Source organism: Myotis myotis, unplaced genomic scaffold (genome assembly GCF_014108235.1).
Source record: "Myotis myotis isolate mMyoMyo1 unplaced genomic scaffold, mMyoMyo1.p scaffold_m19_p_11, whole genome shotgun sequence".
Taxonomy (NCBI): domain Eukaryota; kingdom Metazoa; phylum Chordata; class Mammalia; order Chiroptera; family Vespertilionidae; genus Myotis; species Myotis myotis.
Genome location: NW_023416315.1, coordinates 48,444,076 through 48,465,634, shown reverse-complemented (window position 1 = coordinate 48,465,634; position 21,559 = coordinate 48,444,076). Strand labels below are relative to the sequence as shown.

At 39.7% G+C, this 21,559-nt stretch overlaps 1 protein-coding gene across 1 annotated transcript in view; it reads left to right on the top strand.

Moving 5' to 3' along the window:
* CNTNAP2 (contactin associated protein 2) overlaps positions 1-21,559 on the top strand; it is a 1,817,652-nt gene that overhangs the window by 1,225,343 nt on the left and 570,750 nt on the right. Inside the window, exon 13 of the mRNA XM_036328432.1 lies at positions 6,696-6,896. Within this exon, the coding sequence (XP_036184325.1) occupies positions 6,696-6,896 (201 nt within the window). The remainder of the gene's footprint in view (positions 1-6,695; positions 6,897-21,559) is intronic.

Genomic DNA, 21,559 nt, shown 5'->3' with positions numbered 1-21,559 from the left:
CGCCTCTGACAGAGGCGTCAGGCCTGGGCAGGGGACCCTCATTTCCCCCCATCACTGGTTCTGCCCCCAGCCCAGGCCTGATGCCTCTGGCCCAGGCATCAGGCCTGGGCAGGGGACCCCCAGACCCCTCCGATTGCTGGCTCTGCCCCTTGCCCAGGCCTGATGCCCCACCAGAGGTGTCAGGCTTGGACAGGGGACCCCCATCTCCCCCCGATCACTGGCTCTGGCCCCTGCCCAGGCCTGAGGCCTCAGGCCCAGGAATCATGCCTGGGCAAGGGACCCCCATCTCCCTCTGATCACTTGCTCCACCCCCCGCCCAAGCCTGACGCCTCTGACCCAGGCTTCAGGCATGGGCAAGGGGACCATCATATCCCCCCAATCCCCGGCTCTGCCCCCCACCCAGGCCTAATGCCTCGGCCAGAGGAGTTGACCCTCATCACCCTCCGATCACCAGTCACCGGATCGGCCCCTTGACCAGGCCTGAGGCCTCCGGCAGAGGTGTCAGGCCTGGGCAGGGGACCCCCAGCTCCCCGCGGTTGCAGGCTCCGCCCCTGCCCAGGCCTAACGCCTCTGGCTGAGGCATCCGGCCCAGGCAGCGGGGACCTGCAGTGGCAGCGGGGGGCGCTGCGATCGTGGGCTCCGCTTTAGGCCCTGGCAAGGAACCCCTAGCTCCCGGGACTGCCAGCTTCGACCGTGCCCAGCTCCCATCGCTGGCTCCACCCCTACTTCCTGCTATCACTGGCCAGGGCGGCAAAGGCGCCTGATTCTCCTATCACGGCTGGAGGGGCAGGGCAAAGGCGGCCCTGGGGCCGCCTTTGCCCTACCCCCCACCTCTTAGCTCCCCCTGGGTTTCCGATCACTGTCAGTGGCAGGGGGCTTCTTCCTGCTTTCCCTTTCGCCTCCCTGCATTGTGCCTACATATGCAAATTAACCGCCATCTTGTTGGCAGTTAACTGCCAATCTTAGTTGGCAGTTAACTGCCAATCTTAGTTGGCAGTTAATTTGCATATAGCCCTGATTAGCCAATGAAAAGGGTAGCGTCGTACGCCAATTACCATTTTTCTCTTTTATTAGTATAGACTAGAGGCCTAATGCATGAAATTCATGCAAGAGTCCCTTCCTTCCCCCAGCTGCTGGCACTGGCTTCCCTCTGGCACCTGGGACCAGAGCTTCCATTGCAGCCCAGCTTCATCCAGTCTAATTAGCATATTACACTTTTACTATTATAGATACACTGTACATTCCTGCTCTGTAATGTGAACTTCAGATTGTATATGGGTAACATGAAAAAGATTCAAAGAACAGCACAGACATATAGAAACTGGTTATATTCTGAGAGGAGTTATTCTTTGCCTTTTCCCCCTGATCTTTTTCTGGCTTTACCAGTCCCTGGTCAGAACTCAAGCCATATAAGGAATTGAGTTATTATGAGTGAATTACTTGAGAATCCAGATAGGATAAGGACATGCAGTCATTGGGATAAGTAGCAGAGGGGTCTTTCTAATGGACTCATGTCAACATAATGAAACTGGGTAATCTTGAGACCCCCCATATTATTGCCAAGGAGAGGGATGCATTCACAATATGTCCCATATGTGTCCCAGTATTTGAAACATATTAAATTAGCTGTATTTAAAACAATTTACAATGTGACAATTTTTTTAAAAATTCTTGCCTGAGGATATGTTTTTATTGATTTTAGAGAGGGAGGGAAGGCGGAGAGAGAGAGAAACATCAATCAATTATTTCCCATACATCCCCCAATGGTTTGAATCTGAAATCTAGGTATGTGCCCTAACCAGGAATCAAATCCACTACCTTTCAGTACAGGAGATGATGCTCCAACCAACTGAGCCACCTGGCCAGGGCACAATGTGACAATATTTAAATATGTGATTGCATGAGATAGATACTAAGCTTTCAGCAATTACAGAGGGCATTTTCATAACACACTAATCCAAAAAGAGTATTTGAAATACACTACTCTGTGAATTGTTTCTTTATGAAAATGAAATAGTGGCAGACACAGAATTCAGCATACACAGTAGTTTCTGTTTGCATTACACACATATCTAATAATGCATATTATATAAGCACACTGTGAATATAGGATTGATTATTTTTCCACTAGAAAATGGCACTCATATATGGAATTTAATGAACAAACAGAATTACCAAGCAAAGTAGAGGCAAACTCATAGATAGAGAGCAGGCAGACAGCTCTGGTCAGGGGTCTTGGAGGGAAGTGATTAAAAGAGAGAGAGAAAAAGAGAGAGAGAGAGAGAGAGAGAGAGAGAGAGAGAGAGAGAGAGAGAGAACTAATAGACCTAGACAATAGTGTGGTGATTGTGGAGGTGGGGGTGCAGGTGGGAGAGGGCATAGAAGGGGTAAATGGTGATGGAAAAAATAAAATACTACCAAAATAAAGAAAATCTATACTCCATAACCACCTTCTTTCTTCTAGATATGGGATACTTGCAAAATGCTTAACATACATTTATGACTTAAGCTTTAATGGCTCCAAAGGAATCATTTCAATGTGTAATATGCAAGCATTAAAAAATAATTTGCAAGATGCATCAACAGTAATTGCTTTATGCCATCAATTGGAGCTTATGTATTACTTTTTATAATGCCACGACATTAAAAGTTTTAAATGTTTATAAAGATATGTGTATATTTTTCAAAACTTTTCTAAGGTAGGATGTTATTGATGCAAAGAATAGTGTCAGATAATAAGGTAAAGCATGTTACTTTAACTTGCTCCAGATTTCCAACACCAATAGCTTTCCATCTTACTTGAGGTCACACCCAACCCATATTTATTACATCTCTGACCTCCACACCTGCTATCCTTTCCTTCTTCCTCACTCATGGAGCTCCTCCTACACCTGAACGATACCAACAATACTCCAGAGTTAGAATATTTGTATTTGCATCCCGCTGTCTGGAATCCTTTCCCCCAGTCACATGACTTGCTTAATAATGACCTTATTTATCTAAATGTGACATTTCCTCTGTGTTTAAAAATGCAATCCCCATACACATGGTCTATTCTTCCCTTCCCTGATTTAGTTTTGTCCTCACCATTCTCACTTGCTAACTACCTAACTATGCACACACACACACACACACACACACACACACATAAAACTGTAATTTTTGGCTTATTATGTTTTGCCCCCCTAAAATGTAAAAATGTAAGCTACAAAAAATTTATGAATGCTTTTCACTCTGTGGTTTCCCCAGTGCCTACATCCATATCTGTTATAAAGTAGGGACTCAATAATAAATGAACGAGTGGGCTCTAAAACAAACATAGATAACCCTTGAACACAAAGGGTTTGAAGTGGGCGGGTTCACTTATATGTGGAAGTTTTTTCAACAAATGGTGAAACAGTATTTTCTCTTATATATGATCTTCTTAATAACATTTTCTTTTCTATAGCTTACTTTATTGTTAGCATCCTATATAATAAAAGGCTAATATGCAAATAACTAAATGGCGGAACAACTGGTTGCTATGATGCGCACTGACCACCAGGGGGCATATGTTCAATGCAGGAGCTTCCCCCTAGTGGTTAGTGTGCTCCCACAGGGGGAGTGCTGCTCAGCCAGAAACTGGGTTCATGGCCAGGAGGCACAGCTGCGGTGGCAAGAGCCTCTCTCGCCTCCGTGGCAGTGCTAAGGATCCCTTGGGGATGTCCGCCTGCTGGCTTAGGCCCACTCCCTGCTGCAAGAGGGTGCAGGCCCGCTGAGGGTCCCCCCCCCAAGTACACAAATTTCATGCACTGTGCCTCTAGTACAGCATAAAATCCATATAACATACAGCATATGTGTTAATTAATTGTCTATATTATCAGTAAGGCTTTTGGTCCACAGTAGGCTATTAATAGTTAAGTTTGGGGAGTGTCAAAAGTTATACACAGATTTTTGACTGCACAGGGGTCAACAACCTTCACCCCCATTCTGTTCAAGGGTCACCTGTGTAAAGAAGATGGTGCACAGGCGGTAGATACTGAAATGTGTGCAGGGAGGGGAAGTTTAGGGTCAAAAAGACCAAAATATTAGAAACTCATCAATATTAACAAATGGAATAATGTCATTACAGTTATTGACAGAGAACATAAGTGAATGACCATATTTTTACTTGCTTAATGTTTCCCTTTATGAACTTTATTTTGTGTATATCAAAAAAGGGATCATTATCCTTTGGAAAAGAGTATGATTAGAATGCTATTCCATCACAAGTTAAAGAAAGCGAGTTCTGAAGTATTGCTACAGGGCAAGGTTACTGGTAAGGATTTAAAAAGGGGGGGGGGGTAGATTTTAAGATTCAGGGATTCTATGTCAAAGTCTGATTGTAACCTAATTTAATTAATGGATCTTTAATTAGGTGAAGGTAAATCTGTAGGCCTGGATATAAATGACAATCAGTTTGGTGTCAGAATCGTGTCAAAAATGACAGAATTACCCTAACCGGTTTGGCTCAGTGAATAGAGCGTCGGCCTGTGGACTCAAGGGTCCCAGGTTCGATTCTGGTCAAGGGCATGTACCTTGGTTGCGGGCACATCCCCAGTGGGGAGTGTGCAGGAGGCAGCTGATCGATGTTTCTCTCTCATCGATGTTTCTAGCTCTCTGTCCCTCTTCCTCTCTGTAGAAAATCAATAAAATATATTTAAAAGAAAAAAAGAAATGACAGAATTACTCAAATATATTATACCTGCTTTGCTGTATCAGAGGAGCTAAAGGAAGGCAGATCTGATCAGGCCAAAGGTAAAACTGGAAATATCATTATCCTATAGAGAATAAATTAATGTAGGAGGCACCGTAACAGGATTTGTTTCCATTGATTTAAGAGCAGCTGGAAAGTGTTCAATGCAGAGGCCTGTTGTTACAGATAAAGGGAAATTATTGCCTGGTGGAGTTTAAGAGGTGGCCTCCTACGCCGAAACTGGTCTGGCTCAGTGGATAGAGCGTTGGCCTGTGGACTGAAAGGTCCCAGGTTCGATTCTGGTCAAGGGCATGTACTTTGGTTGCGGGTACATCCCCAGTGGGAGATGTGCAGGAGGCAGCTGATCGATGTTTCTCTCTCATTGATGTTTCTAACTCTCTATCTCTCTCCCTTCCTCTCTGTAAAAAATCAATAAAATATATTTTTAAAAAAAGAGGTGGCCTCCTAGAATCTGCCCAGATCATCATAGCAGAGCAGAACTGGAATCAAAGTGATTTTAAAAAGTTCCTACATCAAGTGTTTGTATCCTATTTATTTTTTGTAAACTCATTTTTCTATGCAACTAATATTCTTGAAGGCCCCATATATGCCTATCGCCGTCCTAAGCACCTTGCATACAGCATTGAGAACAATCCCTGCTTTCTTTCCATCTCATGTGAGGAGACAGATGTAAAAAATAATTAAAATGTGCACTAAGTCAGATGAGATCAATGCTATGGAGAAAAACAAAGCGGATGGGGAGATGGAAGGCAGCTGTGAGTGGGGCGTGGGCATGGGGCGTGGGGTGGGGATGGGCGGGACTCAGCAAAGGAAAGGTTAGCCTTGGAGCAAAGACAGGGGAGAAGACAGAAAGACTCCAGGAGGGACCTGTTGGCGTGCACGGAGGTCAGTGTGGCAGGAACCCAATGAGCCAGGGGGAGAGTAGCAGGGCCAGAGGAAGAAGGGACAAGGGGGGCTGGGATTATTGAGGGCCTTCAGCTATTTTAAGACCTAGACTTTTACTCTGAACAAAACCAGGTGCCAGGTGAGGGCTTTGAGCAGAGTATAGGAATCACGGCCACATAGCGATGCTTCCAATTCAGACATTCACTGGTTTTAATTTAGCCACATCATCCTTACATCTGCTTCTCCTCTTCACACACTGAAATGCCCAAGATAATTTCTCATGCGCATTATCTCACCTGTAGAGCATTTCAATACCCGAGAATGCAGTGTCTAATTTCACCCAAAAGATCAGGTTGGGGAGAACGTTTGTTGACAAGATGAGGAGGAAGATTCTACACGTACAGGATCCAGAGACTTAAGAGAGTGGAGGTAATTTAGGAAGGAGCAGAAGGCTGTTCTGCTGGAGGAGTGGGAACACAGTGGGCCTCACTTTCCATGCTGGTGACATCAGAGCATCCGCCAGGTACTCAGGCTATTTGTTTTTACTTGCAGGATATATCTCGTATTGGTTTTTCTTTTTTTAAAAAAATTTCTTTTCTACTTTGTTCATGTAAACAGAACTTAGGTATGAGAAAAGGGTAGTGGTCACTTTAAGAATTACTCTACTTGCCGGAGCCGGTTTGGCTCAGTGGATGGAGCGTCGGCCTGGGGACTGAAGGGTCCCGGGTTCGGTTCCAGTCAAGGGCATGTGCCTGGGTTGCGGGCACATCCCCAGTGGGGGGTGTGCAGGAGGCGGCTGATCGATGTTTCTCTCTCATCGATGTTTCTGACTCTATCTCTCTCCCTTTCTCTCTGTAAAAATTCAATAAAATATATTTAAAAAAAAAGAATTCCATTATCTAAGACCACTTACATTCAACAATTTCTTAAAAAAAAAAAAAGAATTACTCTACTTAACTCTGTCTACATCAGCTCCTGGAAAATACCAGTGAAAGTGTAGCTCAATTATTTTCTGGCATTGGAGGGAGCATTTGCATACTAATGACCCGTTGCTGTGGCATTTTTCTCCCCACAGAGGACAAAGTGTGGACCATCGTGTCTCACGATCTACAGATGCAGACCACAGTGGTGGGCTACACCCCGGAGAAGTACTCGGTGACCCAGCTCGTGTACAGCGCCTCCATGGACCAGATCAGCGCCATCACCAGCAGCGCCGAGCACTGCGAGCAGTACGTCTCCTACTTCTGCAAGATGTCCAGGTTGTTGAACACCCCAGGTAGGCTGCCAGTGGAATGTTACTTTTAATTATGGTCTCAGCTGGTGCTTGGAATTGCCCAAACAATCCAACAGGTGTGGCTTGCTAGCATAGAGCCCAAAGTGGAGAATGCTGGCAGCTGTGAGAAAGTAAAATAGAATGATGGTCTGTGTTTCCAAAGGATATACTGGAAATATCTTTACCCCAAATGCCATCTGTTCTGGGGTTCTTGGCAGACAATTGAACATGTTGATAGGAAAGTCAATGCCCCCAACTATAGTGTGAGAGTGGGAATAAAGGATGCGCTGGGATTCAGAGAAACAGTGGCTGGCTCTGCCTTGCTCTCCCCAGGTGTGTGACTTTAGGGGAGTTCATTGAATTCATTCCTTAGTGCCCAACGTCTTTTCAGTCAAATAGGGATCATGATGCTTATTTCAGGGTAATTGTGAGGATCTAATGAGGTTATGTACTATTTATTATAGGGTTTGATGCACTTAAGGACTTAATAAATAGCAAAGAGTATATTGATTATTTTTTTTTTACTATTAAGCAATTTTGGAAGTGGCATTATGTCAGAGACCATTGGACTAATCAATGGCTAAAATCATGTTGTATCAGAGCTGGTGTTTTAAGGAGTAATTTACAGAGAAGAATGATAAACAAAACAGTACACAATATTATGAAGACTTGAGTGTTCTTTATGTCCAAAGTCTAGTGCTAAAATTACAGACGAGTGTAACCTATGAACTCCAGAAAAGTAAAATAGGAAGACAATTGGTTTAGGCAGTTAGAGCATCCGCTGTTGGGAGAAAGAGGATTGTGGCAGAAAGGCTGGAGGCTGGTGAAATAGCATAAGCAAAAGTCTAGATGAGAGAACATGAATGACCTTAGGCCATTCTTGGAGCAAAAGCAGAGCTGGTGTTGAAGAGCAGTCGGAAACTGGTTGGAGAGAAGAGCTGGAGGACACAGATGCCATGCCCGGGAGTTGGGATTTCTCCTGAAGGCCAGGGCTTCTCAGAATGTCATGTGCCTTAGCATAACCTCCAGAGGCGAATAAAACGGACTGCTGGGCCCCCTTCCTGAGTCTCCGATTCCGCAGGTCTGAGGAGTGACTGGTGAATTTGCATAGGTAATGCATCCTATGGACTGGACTGTGCCCCCTCCCAATTCACAGGTTGAGGTCCTAATGTGTATTAGAGGTAGAGCTTTTCGGAGAAAATTAGACATGAGGTCTTAAGTCTGGTTTCCTGATCTGATTGGATCGGTGGCCTTTTAAAAAGGGGAACAGTGAGCTCTTTCTCTCTTCATCATGTGAGGACATATGAGAAGGCCGGGAAGAGAGCTGTCATTAGAAATCAAACTGGCCAGCACCTTGGTCTTGGACTTCCAGCCCCGAGACCTGTGAGAAAATAAATATCTTGTTTAAGCCAGAGCCTGTGAGGTTTTGTTATGGCAGCCCAAGCGGACTGATAACAGTGAGTTCCCGAGTGATGCTGACATTGCTGGGTGAGAGACTGCTTTTTGATCCTGTTTTTAGTGCTAAGAAAAGTCAACCAAGGACTGTAAAAATCGAGGGTGCTAGGCACAATGAATGAATCTCATCAGCTTGTCTGCACTCAGCGTTATGAGTGAGGGCTCCTTATTGAAGTTTATTCCAAGATTTCCATCAGTTGGTTTCCAGTTCTGGGGTGAGGATGAGGATAAGGGGAAATTGCTGACCAGAAAAATAACTTGGTACCATCCGCTTTATTTTCTCCCCTTCTATTAAACTCCAAAGTGAACTTTGACTTTTTCAATTTTGTTTTGGTGGATAAAAAAAATAACAACACACACAATGCAACTTCCAAATGAGTTTAACTTACAGTTCAGACACCAGGGGAATGAGGTTGGAGGTAAGAAAAGCAATTTGCCTTTAGTGCTTTGGTCTTGCAGTTCATTCCTGTCTTCCCTCGTTGAGACCCTCTGTCCTTGCCCTCAGCCACCAAGCAGCCTCACTCACTATCACCCTCCTTTTAAAACACAGAGCATCCCGAACATCAGAAGAATAGGATAAATTTGATTTTAAACAATGCTTTACTTACATTTCTAATAATAAGCTGAATACAACTTCAGCTTCAAGACACCTTTTCTGAGGAAGAACTACTAAACTGAAATTAAGAGTGAGTTATTAACAATAAAGATTTTTTAAAAAGAGTGAATTGTTCATCTGAACAGTAAACACACTATTTTCTTTGTGTTTTCAGATATGTGTAGGTTATTACTCTACTTAATTAATTGACCTTGACAATCAATTTATCATATGCTTCTTGCCTTTTGGACACCCACTAAGTATCAAATTTTCACTCACATTGGTACTTAATATTTACCAATTGGAATGAAATGAAAAATATATAGTTTTAAATGTTGCCTCATCCAAACTTCAGGCAGTTGTTTTTATTATTACTATTTCTTAAATCCTCACTGGAGGATATGATTATTGATTTGAGAGAGAAAAGAGAGAAACGTCATTGTGAGAGAGAAACATTGATCAGTTGTCTCCCTGAGGCGCCTCGATCTGGATCGAACCTGAAACCTTTTAGTGTATGGGACGATGCTCCAACCAACTGAGCCACCTGGCCTGGGCCAGGCAGTTGTTTTTAAACAAGTATGTACATCAGAATTTTTAGGTAGCTTTTCAAGAGTGCTGATTGCCCAAACTGATTTGATAGTACTTGGTTGGGCCCATGAATGTTTGCTTTCAAAAAACATCCCTGGGTAATTCTCTGCAGGACATTAACAAACCATCTTTCATTTCTGCCCTGAAGGTTTCTCAGGTAAGATTTTAAGGTGTCAGTCCTCCATGTGGGAGAAGATTAAAGGGAATATTAGGACATGTCTGACCCATTGGTATAAAATGTCAATGTCATACATAATTATCTGTTCCTTCAGCTAAAATAAATTGGCATAGTAGTATTTTTTAAATCTTTTTCATAGACCAGTCTCTAAATATTATAAAGTGAATTTCAGCCTGCCCTTCTGAGTCATTTTTTCACATTTTCAATTTTTGTGTTCCAGGCTCACTAATCTGTAGGAGAGCTGAGGCAAGGAAAAGGATTTGTTGATATAGCAGGCTTTCTTGTGTTGTTGTGTTCTGTAAATCCTATATAATAAAAGCCTAATATGCTAAGTGTCTGATCGTTCAACCATTCAAAGTGTAATGTGCTAATTTTATGCTAAGGCCTCTCAACTGCTCACTATGACTTTTCCCTGATGACCGGGGGCAGATGCTCCAACCAATAGGTTTGCTTGGTACTGGGGTCTGGCTGATCAGGACTGAGTGAAACGGGCTGGACATGACCTGGAGCCCTCCTGCATCCCTCCCGGGCCTCGATTATGCACCAGTGGGGTCCCTCGGCCTGGCCTGCGGTCTCTCACAATCTGGGCTTAGGATCCTCCCCCGCAAGGGCACGAATTTCATGCACTGGGCCTCTAGTGTCCAAATAAGAAAGAACACAATTTAATAAAAATCTTTAATTTGCTCTTTTAGGGAGCTGATGTTGTTAACATTCTGGTAACATTCAATTTTAAATATCCATTTACTCATTCTTAACTAAGACTGAATTATATTGCAACTTCTGTAGTAGTACTTGTGACATCTGTTGGAATACAAAGCACATTCATTATAGTTGTGGCAATTAAAATGAATATCAGATGAGTTTATAATAGCTACACATTTAAAATGTTATTTTTTTTCTAAGAGTCTTACTAAAAGACTGCAGTTGGGACTCTATAGTTTCTAATGATATTTATGATAAAGAGTTGATTTTGTATGCATATGGACTCTTTTATTTTGATAGATGTTTGGTTGTGCCATACCATTAGCTAACAAATGTAGAATTACTCATTATTGATTTCTCACAACTTTTAAAAGGATAGTAATATATGACTTGCAATGTTATATCTTCTTTTTATCACCACAAAATTTAAAAATGGAATCAATTTTAAGGTAATTCTTGGTCATATCTGTTTCTGCAATGTAGCTATTAGTTCAGTTGTCCTTAACCAACTTTACAGAAACAATACAAAACTATTTTCTTTCACAGAAGAGTCTATTTGGAATGAGAAATACTAATTTGGGAATGGAGAAATTAATTCTACCCACATTAATGCTATCTAAAACCCACAAAAAGATAGCATATCATATTTATATTCCAGGAATTACAAATGTAATAATATCTGAAGTGATGAAAGGTAAGGATCATTAAACTATGAAATCTACTTCTGAAATAAAAACCCAAGAATTTGAATTTGATAAATTAGACACCAAGAGAAAGTTTCATTAAATCCCATTTGAGTGAAGTCTTAGTCAATAATCCTAATGCTTTTAGATGGCCAACATATTTCTCTGTATCTCAACAAGTCCCTCACTTGCTTTTAAAATGCTATGTGTGTACCTTAAATGCATTGAGTCATGTATTCATTTTACAAATCATTACTACTTAAGAATTTCCTACTGAAGTACTTTTTCCCTACATATACAAAGATTTATTTAATTGTGGAGGTATAAAATTTCTATTTTCTATTTTCTGATGACATTTACTATTGTTTTCATTGTTTTATAGTGTCTCATTTCTTTTAATTTCTCAAAATAGTCTAGTTCTCATCAGTCATAGTTTTATTGCTTCTTTTGTTGAAAGAAGCAATATAAATTATCCATCCTTTTGGGTGGTTTATTATTAGATTTTGTGTCTATTGAAAAAGAGTTATGTTCACAATTTTTGCCTGTAAAGTAAGCTGTGTAAAATTCAATATACTTTCATGATACTAAACTGTGATTTAATGGCATCCAAAAGACAGGAAAGCATGACTCTGGCATTATAACTTATAACCTATTTTTAGAAAAAAAATTCTAAACTTTGGCAAAGTGAATTTTCCAAGCCTGTGTTATGCATTCTAAGAAACCATGATGTTTAACTTTGAAACAACATACCTAAAAACATGGCCCAGTTACAGCTAAAGAGTAGCATTTTCAATAAATGAGATTTATTGTGACTAATCAGTATATTAACCAAAATATTAATCATTTAATTAATTATTGTGTTAAATAATTGTACTAAAATTGGAGGATACAATTAAATGGGACAAGCAAGGAAGATAGTAATAACTAAAAGGTAAAATTAGAAGATTAAATCTAATGTTATTTCACCCCCAGAGAATTAGAATTTTTATAGAGGAAATATTCTGTCAAAAGGGACAGAATGGCCACAAGGAGAATAGTTAAAGGCTATTTCACACTATGGATAGGAGTTGATGAAAGCATGAACTGGAATCATGGCTGAACTATTCAATCAACCACATATATTTATTATTTCTTGTGTATCAGAAATTGTGATATGTAAGCTGAGACATGAAGGATTCATATGAGTTAACTAAGAAAAATAAGTCAGGGGGAATTGTAGATTAGAGATGCCAGAATGTGCAGTGATTCTGGGATGAAGGTCAAGGGACACAGTACTTAGAGGAAATGGAGAGGTCAGAAGGGCTGGAATAGAGAATGTGAGAGAGAGAGTGGAAAGGAGACAGAGGAGATCAGAGCCTCTGCATAAGGGTAAGGATTTCACTGGAAGGCCAGGGAAATGATTCTGCATATGGCAGTTATGCAGAGAATAGAATGGAGGAAAGGCAGAGCTGGTATGAAGAGACAGACCTTTGGCACAGTGTCTCAGGAGTATAGACGAGACTAGACGGCTAGAAGGTTCACTGGGAATTAAGAGGACAGATTCCTGTCTTTAAGTTCAGATAGTAGAGACTGCAGGATTCATGATTGTGTATATGTGGAGTAATGTTAGGAAAGGGGAAAATACAATCTTCCCAAGCACCCAGGAATAAAGATAAACTGGATGACTGTGAACAGTTGTAATGCCTCCTTAAGATGGCTCTGGGGTTCATGGGAGGAGCAAGGAAAAGAGCAGAGGGAAAGAAAACACCAATATGAAAAAGGAGAGGATACAGCTAGCCAAGGGACTTAAAACTAATGATCAGAGCAGCAGGAAGAGCTTCAAATTAGGGAAGGCTTACAATGGGGAAGCTAAGAGAAATGAGTGCTTAACAATAAACAAACAAGTAAAAAGCAAACAAACAAAAAACAAAAAACCGAGATGTGGTCAGCGGTGAGAAATCACAGACAAGCAGCTCCCAGCCTTTGGCTTTGGGAGGCCCCTGGAGTGTCCTGTTGGTGGGGTCTGGTTGGCAGAGCCACTGAACAACTAATGAGAAAGGGAAACAGTATGTGAAGGTTTTCAAAAAATTTGGTGCGCCCTAACCGGTTTGGCTCAGTGGATAGAGCGTCGGCCTGCGGACTGAAAGGTCCCAGGTTGATTTCGGTCAAGGGCATGTACCTTAGTTGCAGGCATATCCCCAGTGCGGGGTGTGCAGGAGGCAGCTGATCGATGTTTCTCTCTTATTGATGTTTCTAACTCTCTATTCCTCTCCCTTCCTCTCTGTAAAAAATCAATAAAATATATATTTAAAAAAAAATTTTGATGCTAACAGGATGGCTAAATACAGAATTGCTAATTAGATGGCAAAGCAAGCATTTGGGATTATTTTTTTATATTTTTAAGGTTTATAAATGGAGGAGGCAGTGGAAAGGATGAGGTTACAGATATAAGCAGAACCAGAAAGAAAAGGCCCCAGGAGAGAAAAAGACTATGGAATTTGGCATGATATATATATATATATATATATATATATATATATATATATATATAGTAAATTCTTTAAAATGCTCTTCTGAGAAGGGAGATAAAAGAAGGGGTACAGATTTTCATTAATTTCTATTGACCAATAACATTCTTTTTTTTAAAATATATTTTATTGATTTTTTACAGAGAGGAAGGGAGAGAGATAGAGAGTTAGAAACATCGATGAGAGAGAATCATCGATCAGCTGCCTCCTGCACATCTCCTACTGGGGATATGCCCGCAACCCAGGTACATGCCCTTGACCGGAATCGAACCTGGGACCTCTCAGTCCGCAGGCCGATGCTCTATCCACTGAGCCAAACCGTTTCGGCGACCAATAACATTCTTGACATTTTATCTCATTTAATTATCAAAGTTATACAAAGTAGATTTTATATCTCCATTTTGCAAGATAGGGCTCAGAGAGGTGAATAAATTCCATGAAGGTCATTATACCTGTAAGTGGGAAATGTACATCTCTCTTATCTTGAACTTTTCTGAGAAACTGAGAATGCATGGAGGCCAATGCCCAGTCACCAGAGTGAGGCTACCACTAACCGAAGCAGGGTCTGTACCACCCCATCTCTTCAACCACAGGGAAGAACATTTTCATTCCTGTCATTATTTTCTGTCTATAATTAGAAGGGCTCTTAGCCAAGTGACCTTTAGTCAAGTCTAGTACTTCTAATTAATATATTAATCTTAAGGTAAAATTGTTGACGATAGCTTGATTTCGACTAATCAGGTACTTCCTTTCCTGTTGCCAACGTTTTGAGCTTTTGGGTGAGATTTTGAGGAACATTGACTTCTGTAACTTGATGACTGTTTTTATTTCTGCCATTAAATTTTGTGAGTGCCAATGTGTGTAGCTTAGTTTTTGTAATGGCTAAAGTAGGAGTGAATGGAAACTTTGAAATGATACTATATCACTGTAAGCATTTGGAAATTGTCTTCTCATGTACCTAAATCAGTAATATTCATACTATCTTAAAAATTACCACTTTTAATGACATCACCTATTTGATCAGATTTTGTATATTATATTTAAAAATACTTCTTCCAAACATGATACTTACAAAAAGAATCAAAGTTTTACTATAAAAATCTCTTGGAAATATCTAGAGTATTAGTAAGAAGTTGTTTTTTAGTGAACATTTATTGAATACAAAATACTCTTCTACTAGATGTGAGAATACACGGAAGGCAAAGATTACTTTTTAAGTAGCACTTACCTCAAAAAATAGTCTTTTTATACAAACAAAAAAACTTTAAAAAATTTGTTTGAGAGAGAGAGAGAAAGAAACATTGATTTGTTGTTCCACGCATTTATGCATTCATTGGTTGTTTCTTGTATGTGCCCTAAGAGGAGATGGAATCCACAATCTTGGCATATTGGGATGATGCTGTAAACATCTGAGCTACCCAATCAGGACTAGATTGAGCATTTTTAATAATAAAAAGTCATTTTGTATATGACCTTTATACAAACTGAAGGGATTTTTGGTGGTATGTCTTGGATAAAAGGTGGAATACATTTAGAATTCATGGTGATTTCTAGAAAATTTGGTGTGAATATTTTGTACTGGGTCATCCCTCTTCCCCTATTTACAAAGGTTGCATCTGGAGGGAATATCAAGAGTTTTGGGGAAGCTTAGGGAATGAAATTAGATAGGGGTTTAGTGTTCTGTTAGCCAACATTTCAGTCCGGATTCAATCAGAGACACAGAACCAGTAAAAGATACATTGAGATTAATTGCATAGAATTGGTTTATGCAATTGTGAGGTGTGGCAAGGCAAGCTCAGACTCAGAGTGCACTGTCAGGAAAGGCAAACTGGGACCCTCAGGAAGCAGCTGAGGCTGCTGTCCACAGAGAGAATTTCTTCAAGAATACTCAGCCTTACCTTAAGGCTTCTCAATGAATTGGATCAGGCCCATCCAGATTATCTGGCACAGTCACTCTCACTTATAGTCAACTGAGAGTGGACTTTTAGCACATCTGTAAAATAGCAACACCTAGATCAGTGTTTGGTTGAATAACTGGATGCTGTATCCTTGCAAAATTGACACATAAAACTGACCATACCAGCCAGCTATCATTATTTTTTAAATGCACAGCTGAGAAATTCTAGAGTGGCGATGATTTATTCCCTCGGTTGTTCCACACGTACCTCTCTATGTCAGTATAGACAGGTAAGATTGACCTGTTCAAGGTGTTGAGGGAGCTTTCTTTCTCATAACTCTTCATTTCTTGTGTCAGATCGCCAAATAAAATATCATTTTATGGTTGTAGCAATGGCAATTTAAATGAATCGAAGAAGATCAACTTTACTCAGGAAGAAGATAAGTCAAAGACAAAATTTGTCCTGTCTCTGTTGCTTCAAAAAAATAAAAAAGTAAATACCTTTATTCCACATTTTAACCAAGATGACCTATGTCCACCAGAATATGACATTATTAACTTATTATTGGCTCAGCGTTCTGCCTAAAGGGAAGCATCTCCATTGATCTGATTAAGAACGTCCTATACCCATAACCTTAGGAAAACTACAGAATAGTCAATCACCCCAACAACATTATTTTCCAGTTTATTTTTTTCTCTTACAATTGAATCAAATCCCATCACCATGCAGTCAAAGAAAAGTTAAAGAAACTCAGCGAAATCAAGTTGAAAAAATAATTTTTATAGAATTGTATACGAATGAAATAATACATACACTTTATTTCAAAGCCAATATGTTTTCCAATATGTTATTTTCCCACCAGTAAAGGATCAAACTTCTCTAAAATACTAAGTCACTAAATGGCAGTTGGAATCTAAGCTGTTGCCTTTTCCTACAATTTACCAAAACCAGCCATTGGGTGGTTTTTATGACAGTGTGTAATGTTGCAAAGTGTTAGTGGGCTAGCAATGCCATGGCCGTTTCAACCTTTGTCTCCTATCTTCAGGTCTCTTAATGAAAATGATGACTTTTTCCTCTTGGTATTGGATCTGGAATTCAGGCTAAATATATTACCTTCTATGTAGTTAGATAAATGATATTTAAAAATAGTGATCTCTAAATTAGTTTATGATATAAATTAAGGGAAAATGGCATTAACATTAAGTGCCTAATATATAAATACATATATATATATATGGGCACATACAGTCCACCCCCAAACTTTGTAAGTTATATGTCACTATTTCCACTTTATAACTGAAGAAACTTAACTTTATAAGGGTTAATTAATTCACTAAAGAAAAAACAGTAAATGCAGTGTTGAGAGTCCAAACCAAGATTAAAATCTAGGCTTATATGCCTCTAGACATCATGTATTTTTGGCCAAATGTCAAAAAATGAAAGAAGGGAAAAAGAAAGGGAAGGAGGGAAGAAGGAAATGGAGGGAGGGAGGGAGGGAGATAGGGAGGAGAGTAAAGAGAAAATGGGGCTGGCTACCTAATAAGCTAATCGGTTTGGAGATTTTTCATTTTTTCTAGACTGCAGTATTACCTACCATGTGCTTTCAGCATAATTAAAATGAAGGGTGAGGCATTTTTGTTAAGAAATAGGCCAGAAGAGACTTTTATAAAAGCCTCATTTTGAAATCCTACCTTTTCCCCCACAGTATTCCCAATTTAGCCCTGATAACTATATTTTTAAAAATATTGTTTAGATGACAGTATTTTTGTAACCATGTTGAAAAACATTTGATGTGAAAGAAATAGAAAACATACCTTTCTTTCTATAGAGCACTTGACTTTCATGTTTTTTAATATCAAGGTATTTCAAAGAGAGCAGCTGCATTGTATATTGATGAAATAGAAAAATGTTGCAAAAGGTTATCCAATTCCTTTCCAACATAAAATATGAAAAAAAAGTTGATGTTTTCTTTTTTCCTTTTTTTGATCTTTTCAGAAGAAACTTGAATACCAAAGCCTAATACATTCAACCTGCCCAATGCTGCATTCTTACCTCAGCAATTTGCTGTTGACAGCTTGTCTGAAAATCTGATTAGAATGAGGAGGGAGATGGCGAGGTCTGCCAGTGGGCGATAGTGCCCCCGGGGCAGGCGTAGGATGCTGACATGATATCTGTAGAGATTTATTCTCTTGGAGAGGGCATTGCTTTCTATCAAAATAATAAAGTAACTCTGTTTGCTCTCATAAGTGGGAGGTAGAGAGGACAGGAGAGGTGTCTCCATGCTGGGTAACAGGAGGGAGGGGACTTAGTATACAGAGTGTGGGTGCGGGGAGCTTAAGGGGACATGGGTAGGAGGTAGATGTCAGAAGGAACATGCGGTCCAGCCCATGTGGCACAGCGGTTGAGCATTGACCTAGGAATCAGGAGGTCATGATTCAATTCCCGGTCAGGGCACATGCCTGGGTTGTGAGTTTGATCCCCAGTAGGAGGTGTGCAAGAGGCAGCTGATGAATGATTTTCTCTCATCAATAGAATCATTGATGGTTCTATTCTCTTTCCCTCTCCCTTCCTCTCTGAAAGCAATAAAAATACATATTTTTTTAAAAAAAGGAACCTGGGAAAATACATACCACTCTGTGGTACTGTCCAGTGAGACTATTGATTATATTTAGTATTTCAGAATTTTTATAAAATTGTAATAGCCCAAATGTTAAAATCAATCCATCTTCCTTCTTAGAAGGCAGCCATGTAAAGGTCTCTAGATACCAAAAATAATTTTTTTTTATTCTGTTTCATTTCAAAACATCAAAGTGGTGATCAAAGCAACAGAATTAGGGGGACCAATATTATGAGATGTTCAAGTCTACTAAGGAAGCTTAGTGCATAATCACAGACAGTAGAGGTTTCAGCTATACTAACAGCAGTTACGAGTTTGCCTAAAGAGAGCTTGTATAACAATTTGTAAGGTTTTAAGGTAAAAATAGGAAGTGTTAATGAAATAATGTTAACCAAATCAGGGAAGTACATGTCTGTGTTCTTTCCAAATGAGTAGTCACATAAACTTCACAAACAACTACAATTTTTGAATCTCCAAAATAATAAAAGGAAGCCAAAAGGTGAGTTAATATGCTATGTACTTTTAAAATTAATATTTGGCTTTGTGGTGTTTTAAAATAATTGTTTTTATACATAAGTATAACCAATATCTGAAAATACACTGGAAATATGATAATGAAGATACAAGATATTCAGTGACAATGACCAGGTTTCTTCCTTCTTTTCATAGAGAATTTATTCTTTTTCTTCCTTCTATTTTTGGAATAGATACTGTTCATATTAAGCCAAACACCCACCATATATATGTGTGTGTGTGTGTGTGTGTGTGTGTGTGTGTGTGTGTGTGTAATTAATTTTCATCCATTGGGGTATGTAACAGTGCATATGGCCCTGTGATAGATAATGTAGTGTATCTATATGTGTTTTAAATTTCTCTCTCTCTCTCTCTCTCTCTCTCCCTCCCTCCCTCCCTCTCTCTCTCTCTCTCCATGATGCCAAAACAACCTATCCAAGCAGAATTCCTCTACTTAAACTGTCTGAGAAATGAGAAACTAGCTAGTTCCAACAGATTTCCATCATCTGTGACACAGAATTCTGGAAAACAACACTGTCCAGAGCTCATTGGAAATACAAACAAATCAAACTACTTACGTGGAATACGGGTTTGTTCTTAAATTTGAAAACAGCATTTGTGGGGAAAATAATCAGGCTTCAAACAACTAAAAGTTGACTGGAATTTACTAAATTGTTAACTACAAGTGAGTTGGAGGTTAAAGGTGACAGAGGCAGGGGAAAATAAAATTAAATGTAACTTGATACCATACTGCTGAAACCAGAATATTTTACTGAAAACAGATACATATTCAGTGCTAGGGGTTGGTTTTATTCAAATATGGGAGATAAAGATCTATGGCAACATAGACAAAAATATGAATAAAAACTCACCTGGGATAAAATAGTCTAGAAATAAAAAAACATTTTTAAAAGATAAACTGGAATTTTCAGTACCACTCAGTACTGCTGTTGTACTATTTTGAGTATCATCTCAACACAGGGACAATGCAACTCAAATAAAATGTATAGAACATGTGCGGGTATGGTTTCAAGACATAAAAATCAGCAATGATCTGAGGAGGACAAATATAATTGGGGTTATATATGTAGGAGAAAGGTCTATAAAAATGAGTCCTTGAGAAAACAAAAATAATGTTGAACTGCCTTGGAAATTTCATTTTTAATGAGAAAATAAAAAAACAAAGAAATTGGGCTTCACGTATATGAGAGAGGATTTAGCCGAGATTTTATCTAAAGCGGCTTCTTCGGAGAGTGTAGATGAAATGCCTCAACGTTTCAGAAGGGGAAAGGAACTTGGCGCACCTCATCCAATTCTGAAGGCTGAAATTACATCACATAGGGAAGTCTTGAAGCCTGTCTCTCAAGATACCTGACATTACCTCTAATGAGTTTTCTGCTGTTCAAAGTCAGATTCTTTTGATAGAACTTGATCTATCAGCGCACTCCAGTTTGATCTCAAATATAATCAGAATCTGCAAGATTGAGCTCTACAATCAAAATGTCGCTGTTCTAATTTAAAATGAGAAGAGCAATTGCTGAAGGGATAGGATGGTCTGGCTGGTACATTCTAAGCAGGCGAGATGTATGGAGAGCCAAATTACACACCAGGATGCCAGTGCATCAATTTATAATGAAAAAATATATAATGCTGTGGGGACTGGAGACTCATTCTCCACCCTGCCAAATCTCTCCCTGTAGGCTGACCATGCGGGGAGCCAAATTAGAATCAGATGCCTGCTTCTTGAGCATGGAATCAGAACACCAGGAGCAGATGATGGTTTGGGAGTTAAAGGGAATAGACTCTTTGGACCATGAAGCCCTCTTTGTTTGGATGTAGTTGGATACAAAGTACATCTTGCTTCCTCTGCTTTGGCCTCCACATTGCCTTGTCTGTCCAGCTTCCTCCTGACGCCATCCTTCATTATTTAGCTCTGTTATATTATCAGTCAGGTTACAGTAGAGTATTGCTGGTTTGGGAGCAATTTAGTCTCTTTGTGCTAATTGTGCTCCAATCCTTTCAGTAAGTGTTGATATTTTAGTTTAACTTGCAGGGGACACTTTTATCTTTAAAATACTTCAGCCATGGCCAGGTGGCTCCGTTGGTTGGAGTATTATCCCATACATCAAAGGGTTGTGGGTTTGATCCCAGGTTGGGGTGCATACCAGAGACAACCAATCCATGTTTCTCTCTCACACTGATGTCTCTCTCTCTCCCGCCCTTGATCTTCTATCTCTAAAAAAATCAATAAACATATCCTCAGGTGAGGGTTAATAAATAAATAACATACAGTACTTCAGTGAGTCTCTCAAGACCCCAACACTGATGACCTAGAACAACAGAGAACAGATACAATTACTTAAAGTTCTTTCCAATCCTATATTTTGTGGGGAAAAAAATGTTTCTAGTGCTATATTATTACACACAGATATCTGAATTTCCTTTCCAAAGAATAGGAAAGACAAAATGAAAACTGTATAGACTTAGAAGAGGAGGCCTCCATATAACTAAATCATTCATACTTCGTTTTTTTTCAGTTCTGAGAAGGGGGACAATGATAGATGTTTGTATTCACTTCCAGGAAACTTGAATTTTGGCTCCCCAGGGGGCTGAATGAAATATGCAGATGTAATAGTTTGCTTCTTAGTAGCTTTTATAGATATTTTGATCGTTTTCTTCACATTAGAGCCTCCAATTTGGAATGGGCTGTGAGAGGAAGAAATTTGCTCAGAAAAACAAAGAAGTCTATGACATGTGAAACCATTTACTTCCTGGAAGCTTTTATGATAACAAATACTAGTACTACCAAGATGAGAAACCATTGGGGTAAATAAATCTTAGTATCTATCTGTGTGTTATTGTTGAAAATACTAAATGCAAGCCATGTGTTTCAGGTGAAACTCCATTGGAAAGCTATCATAGAACATAAA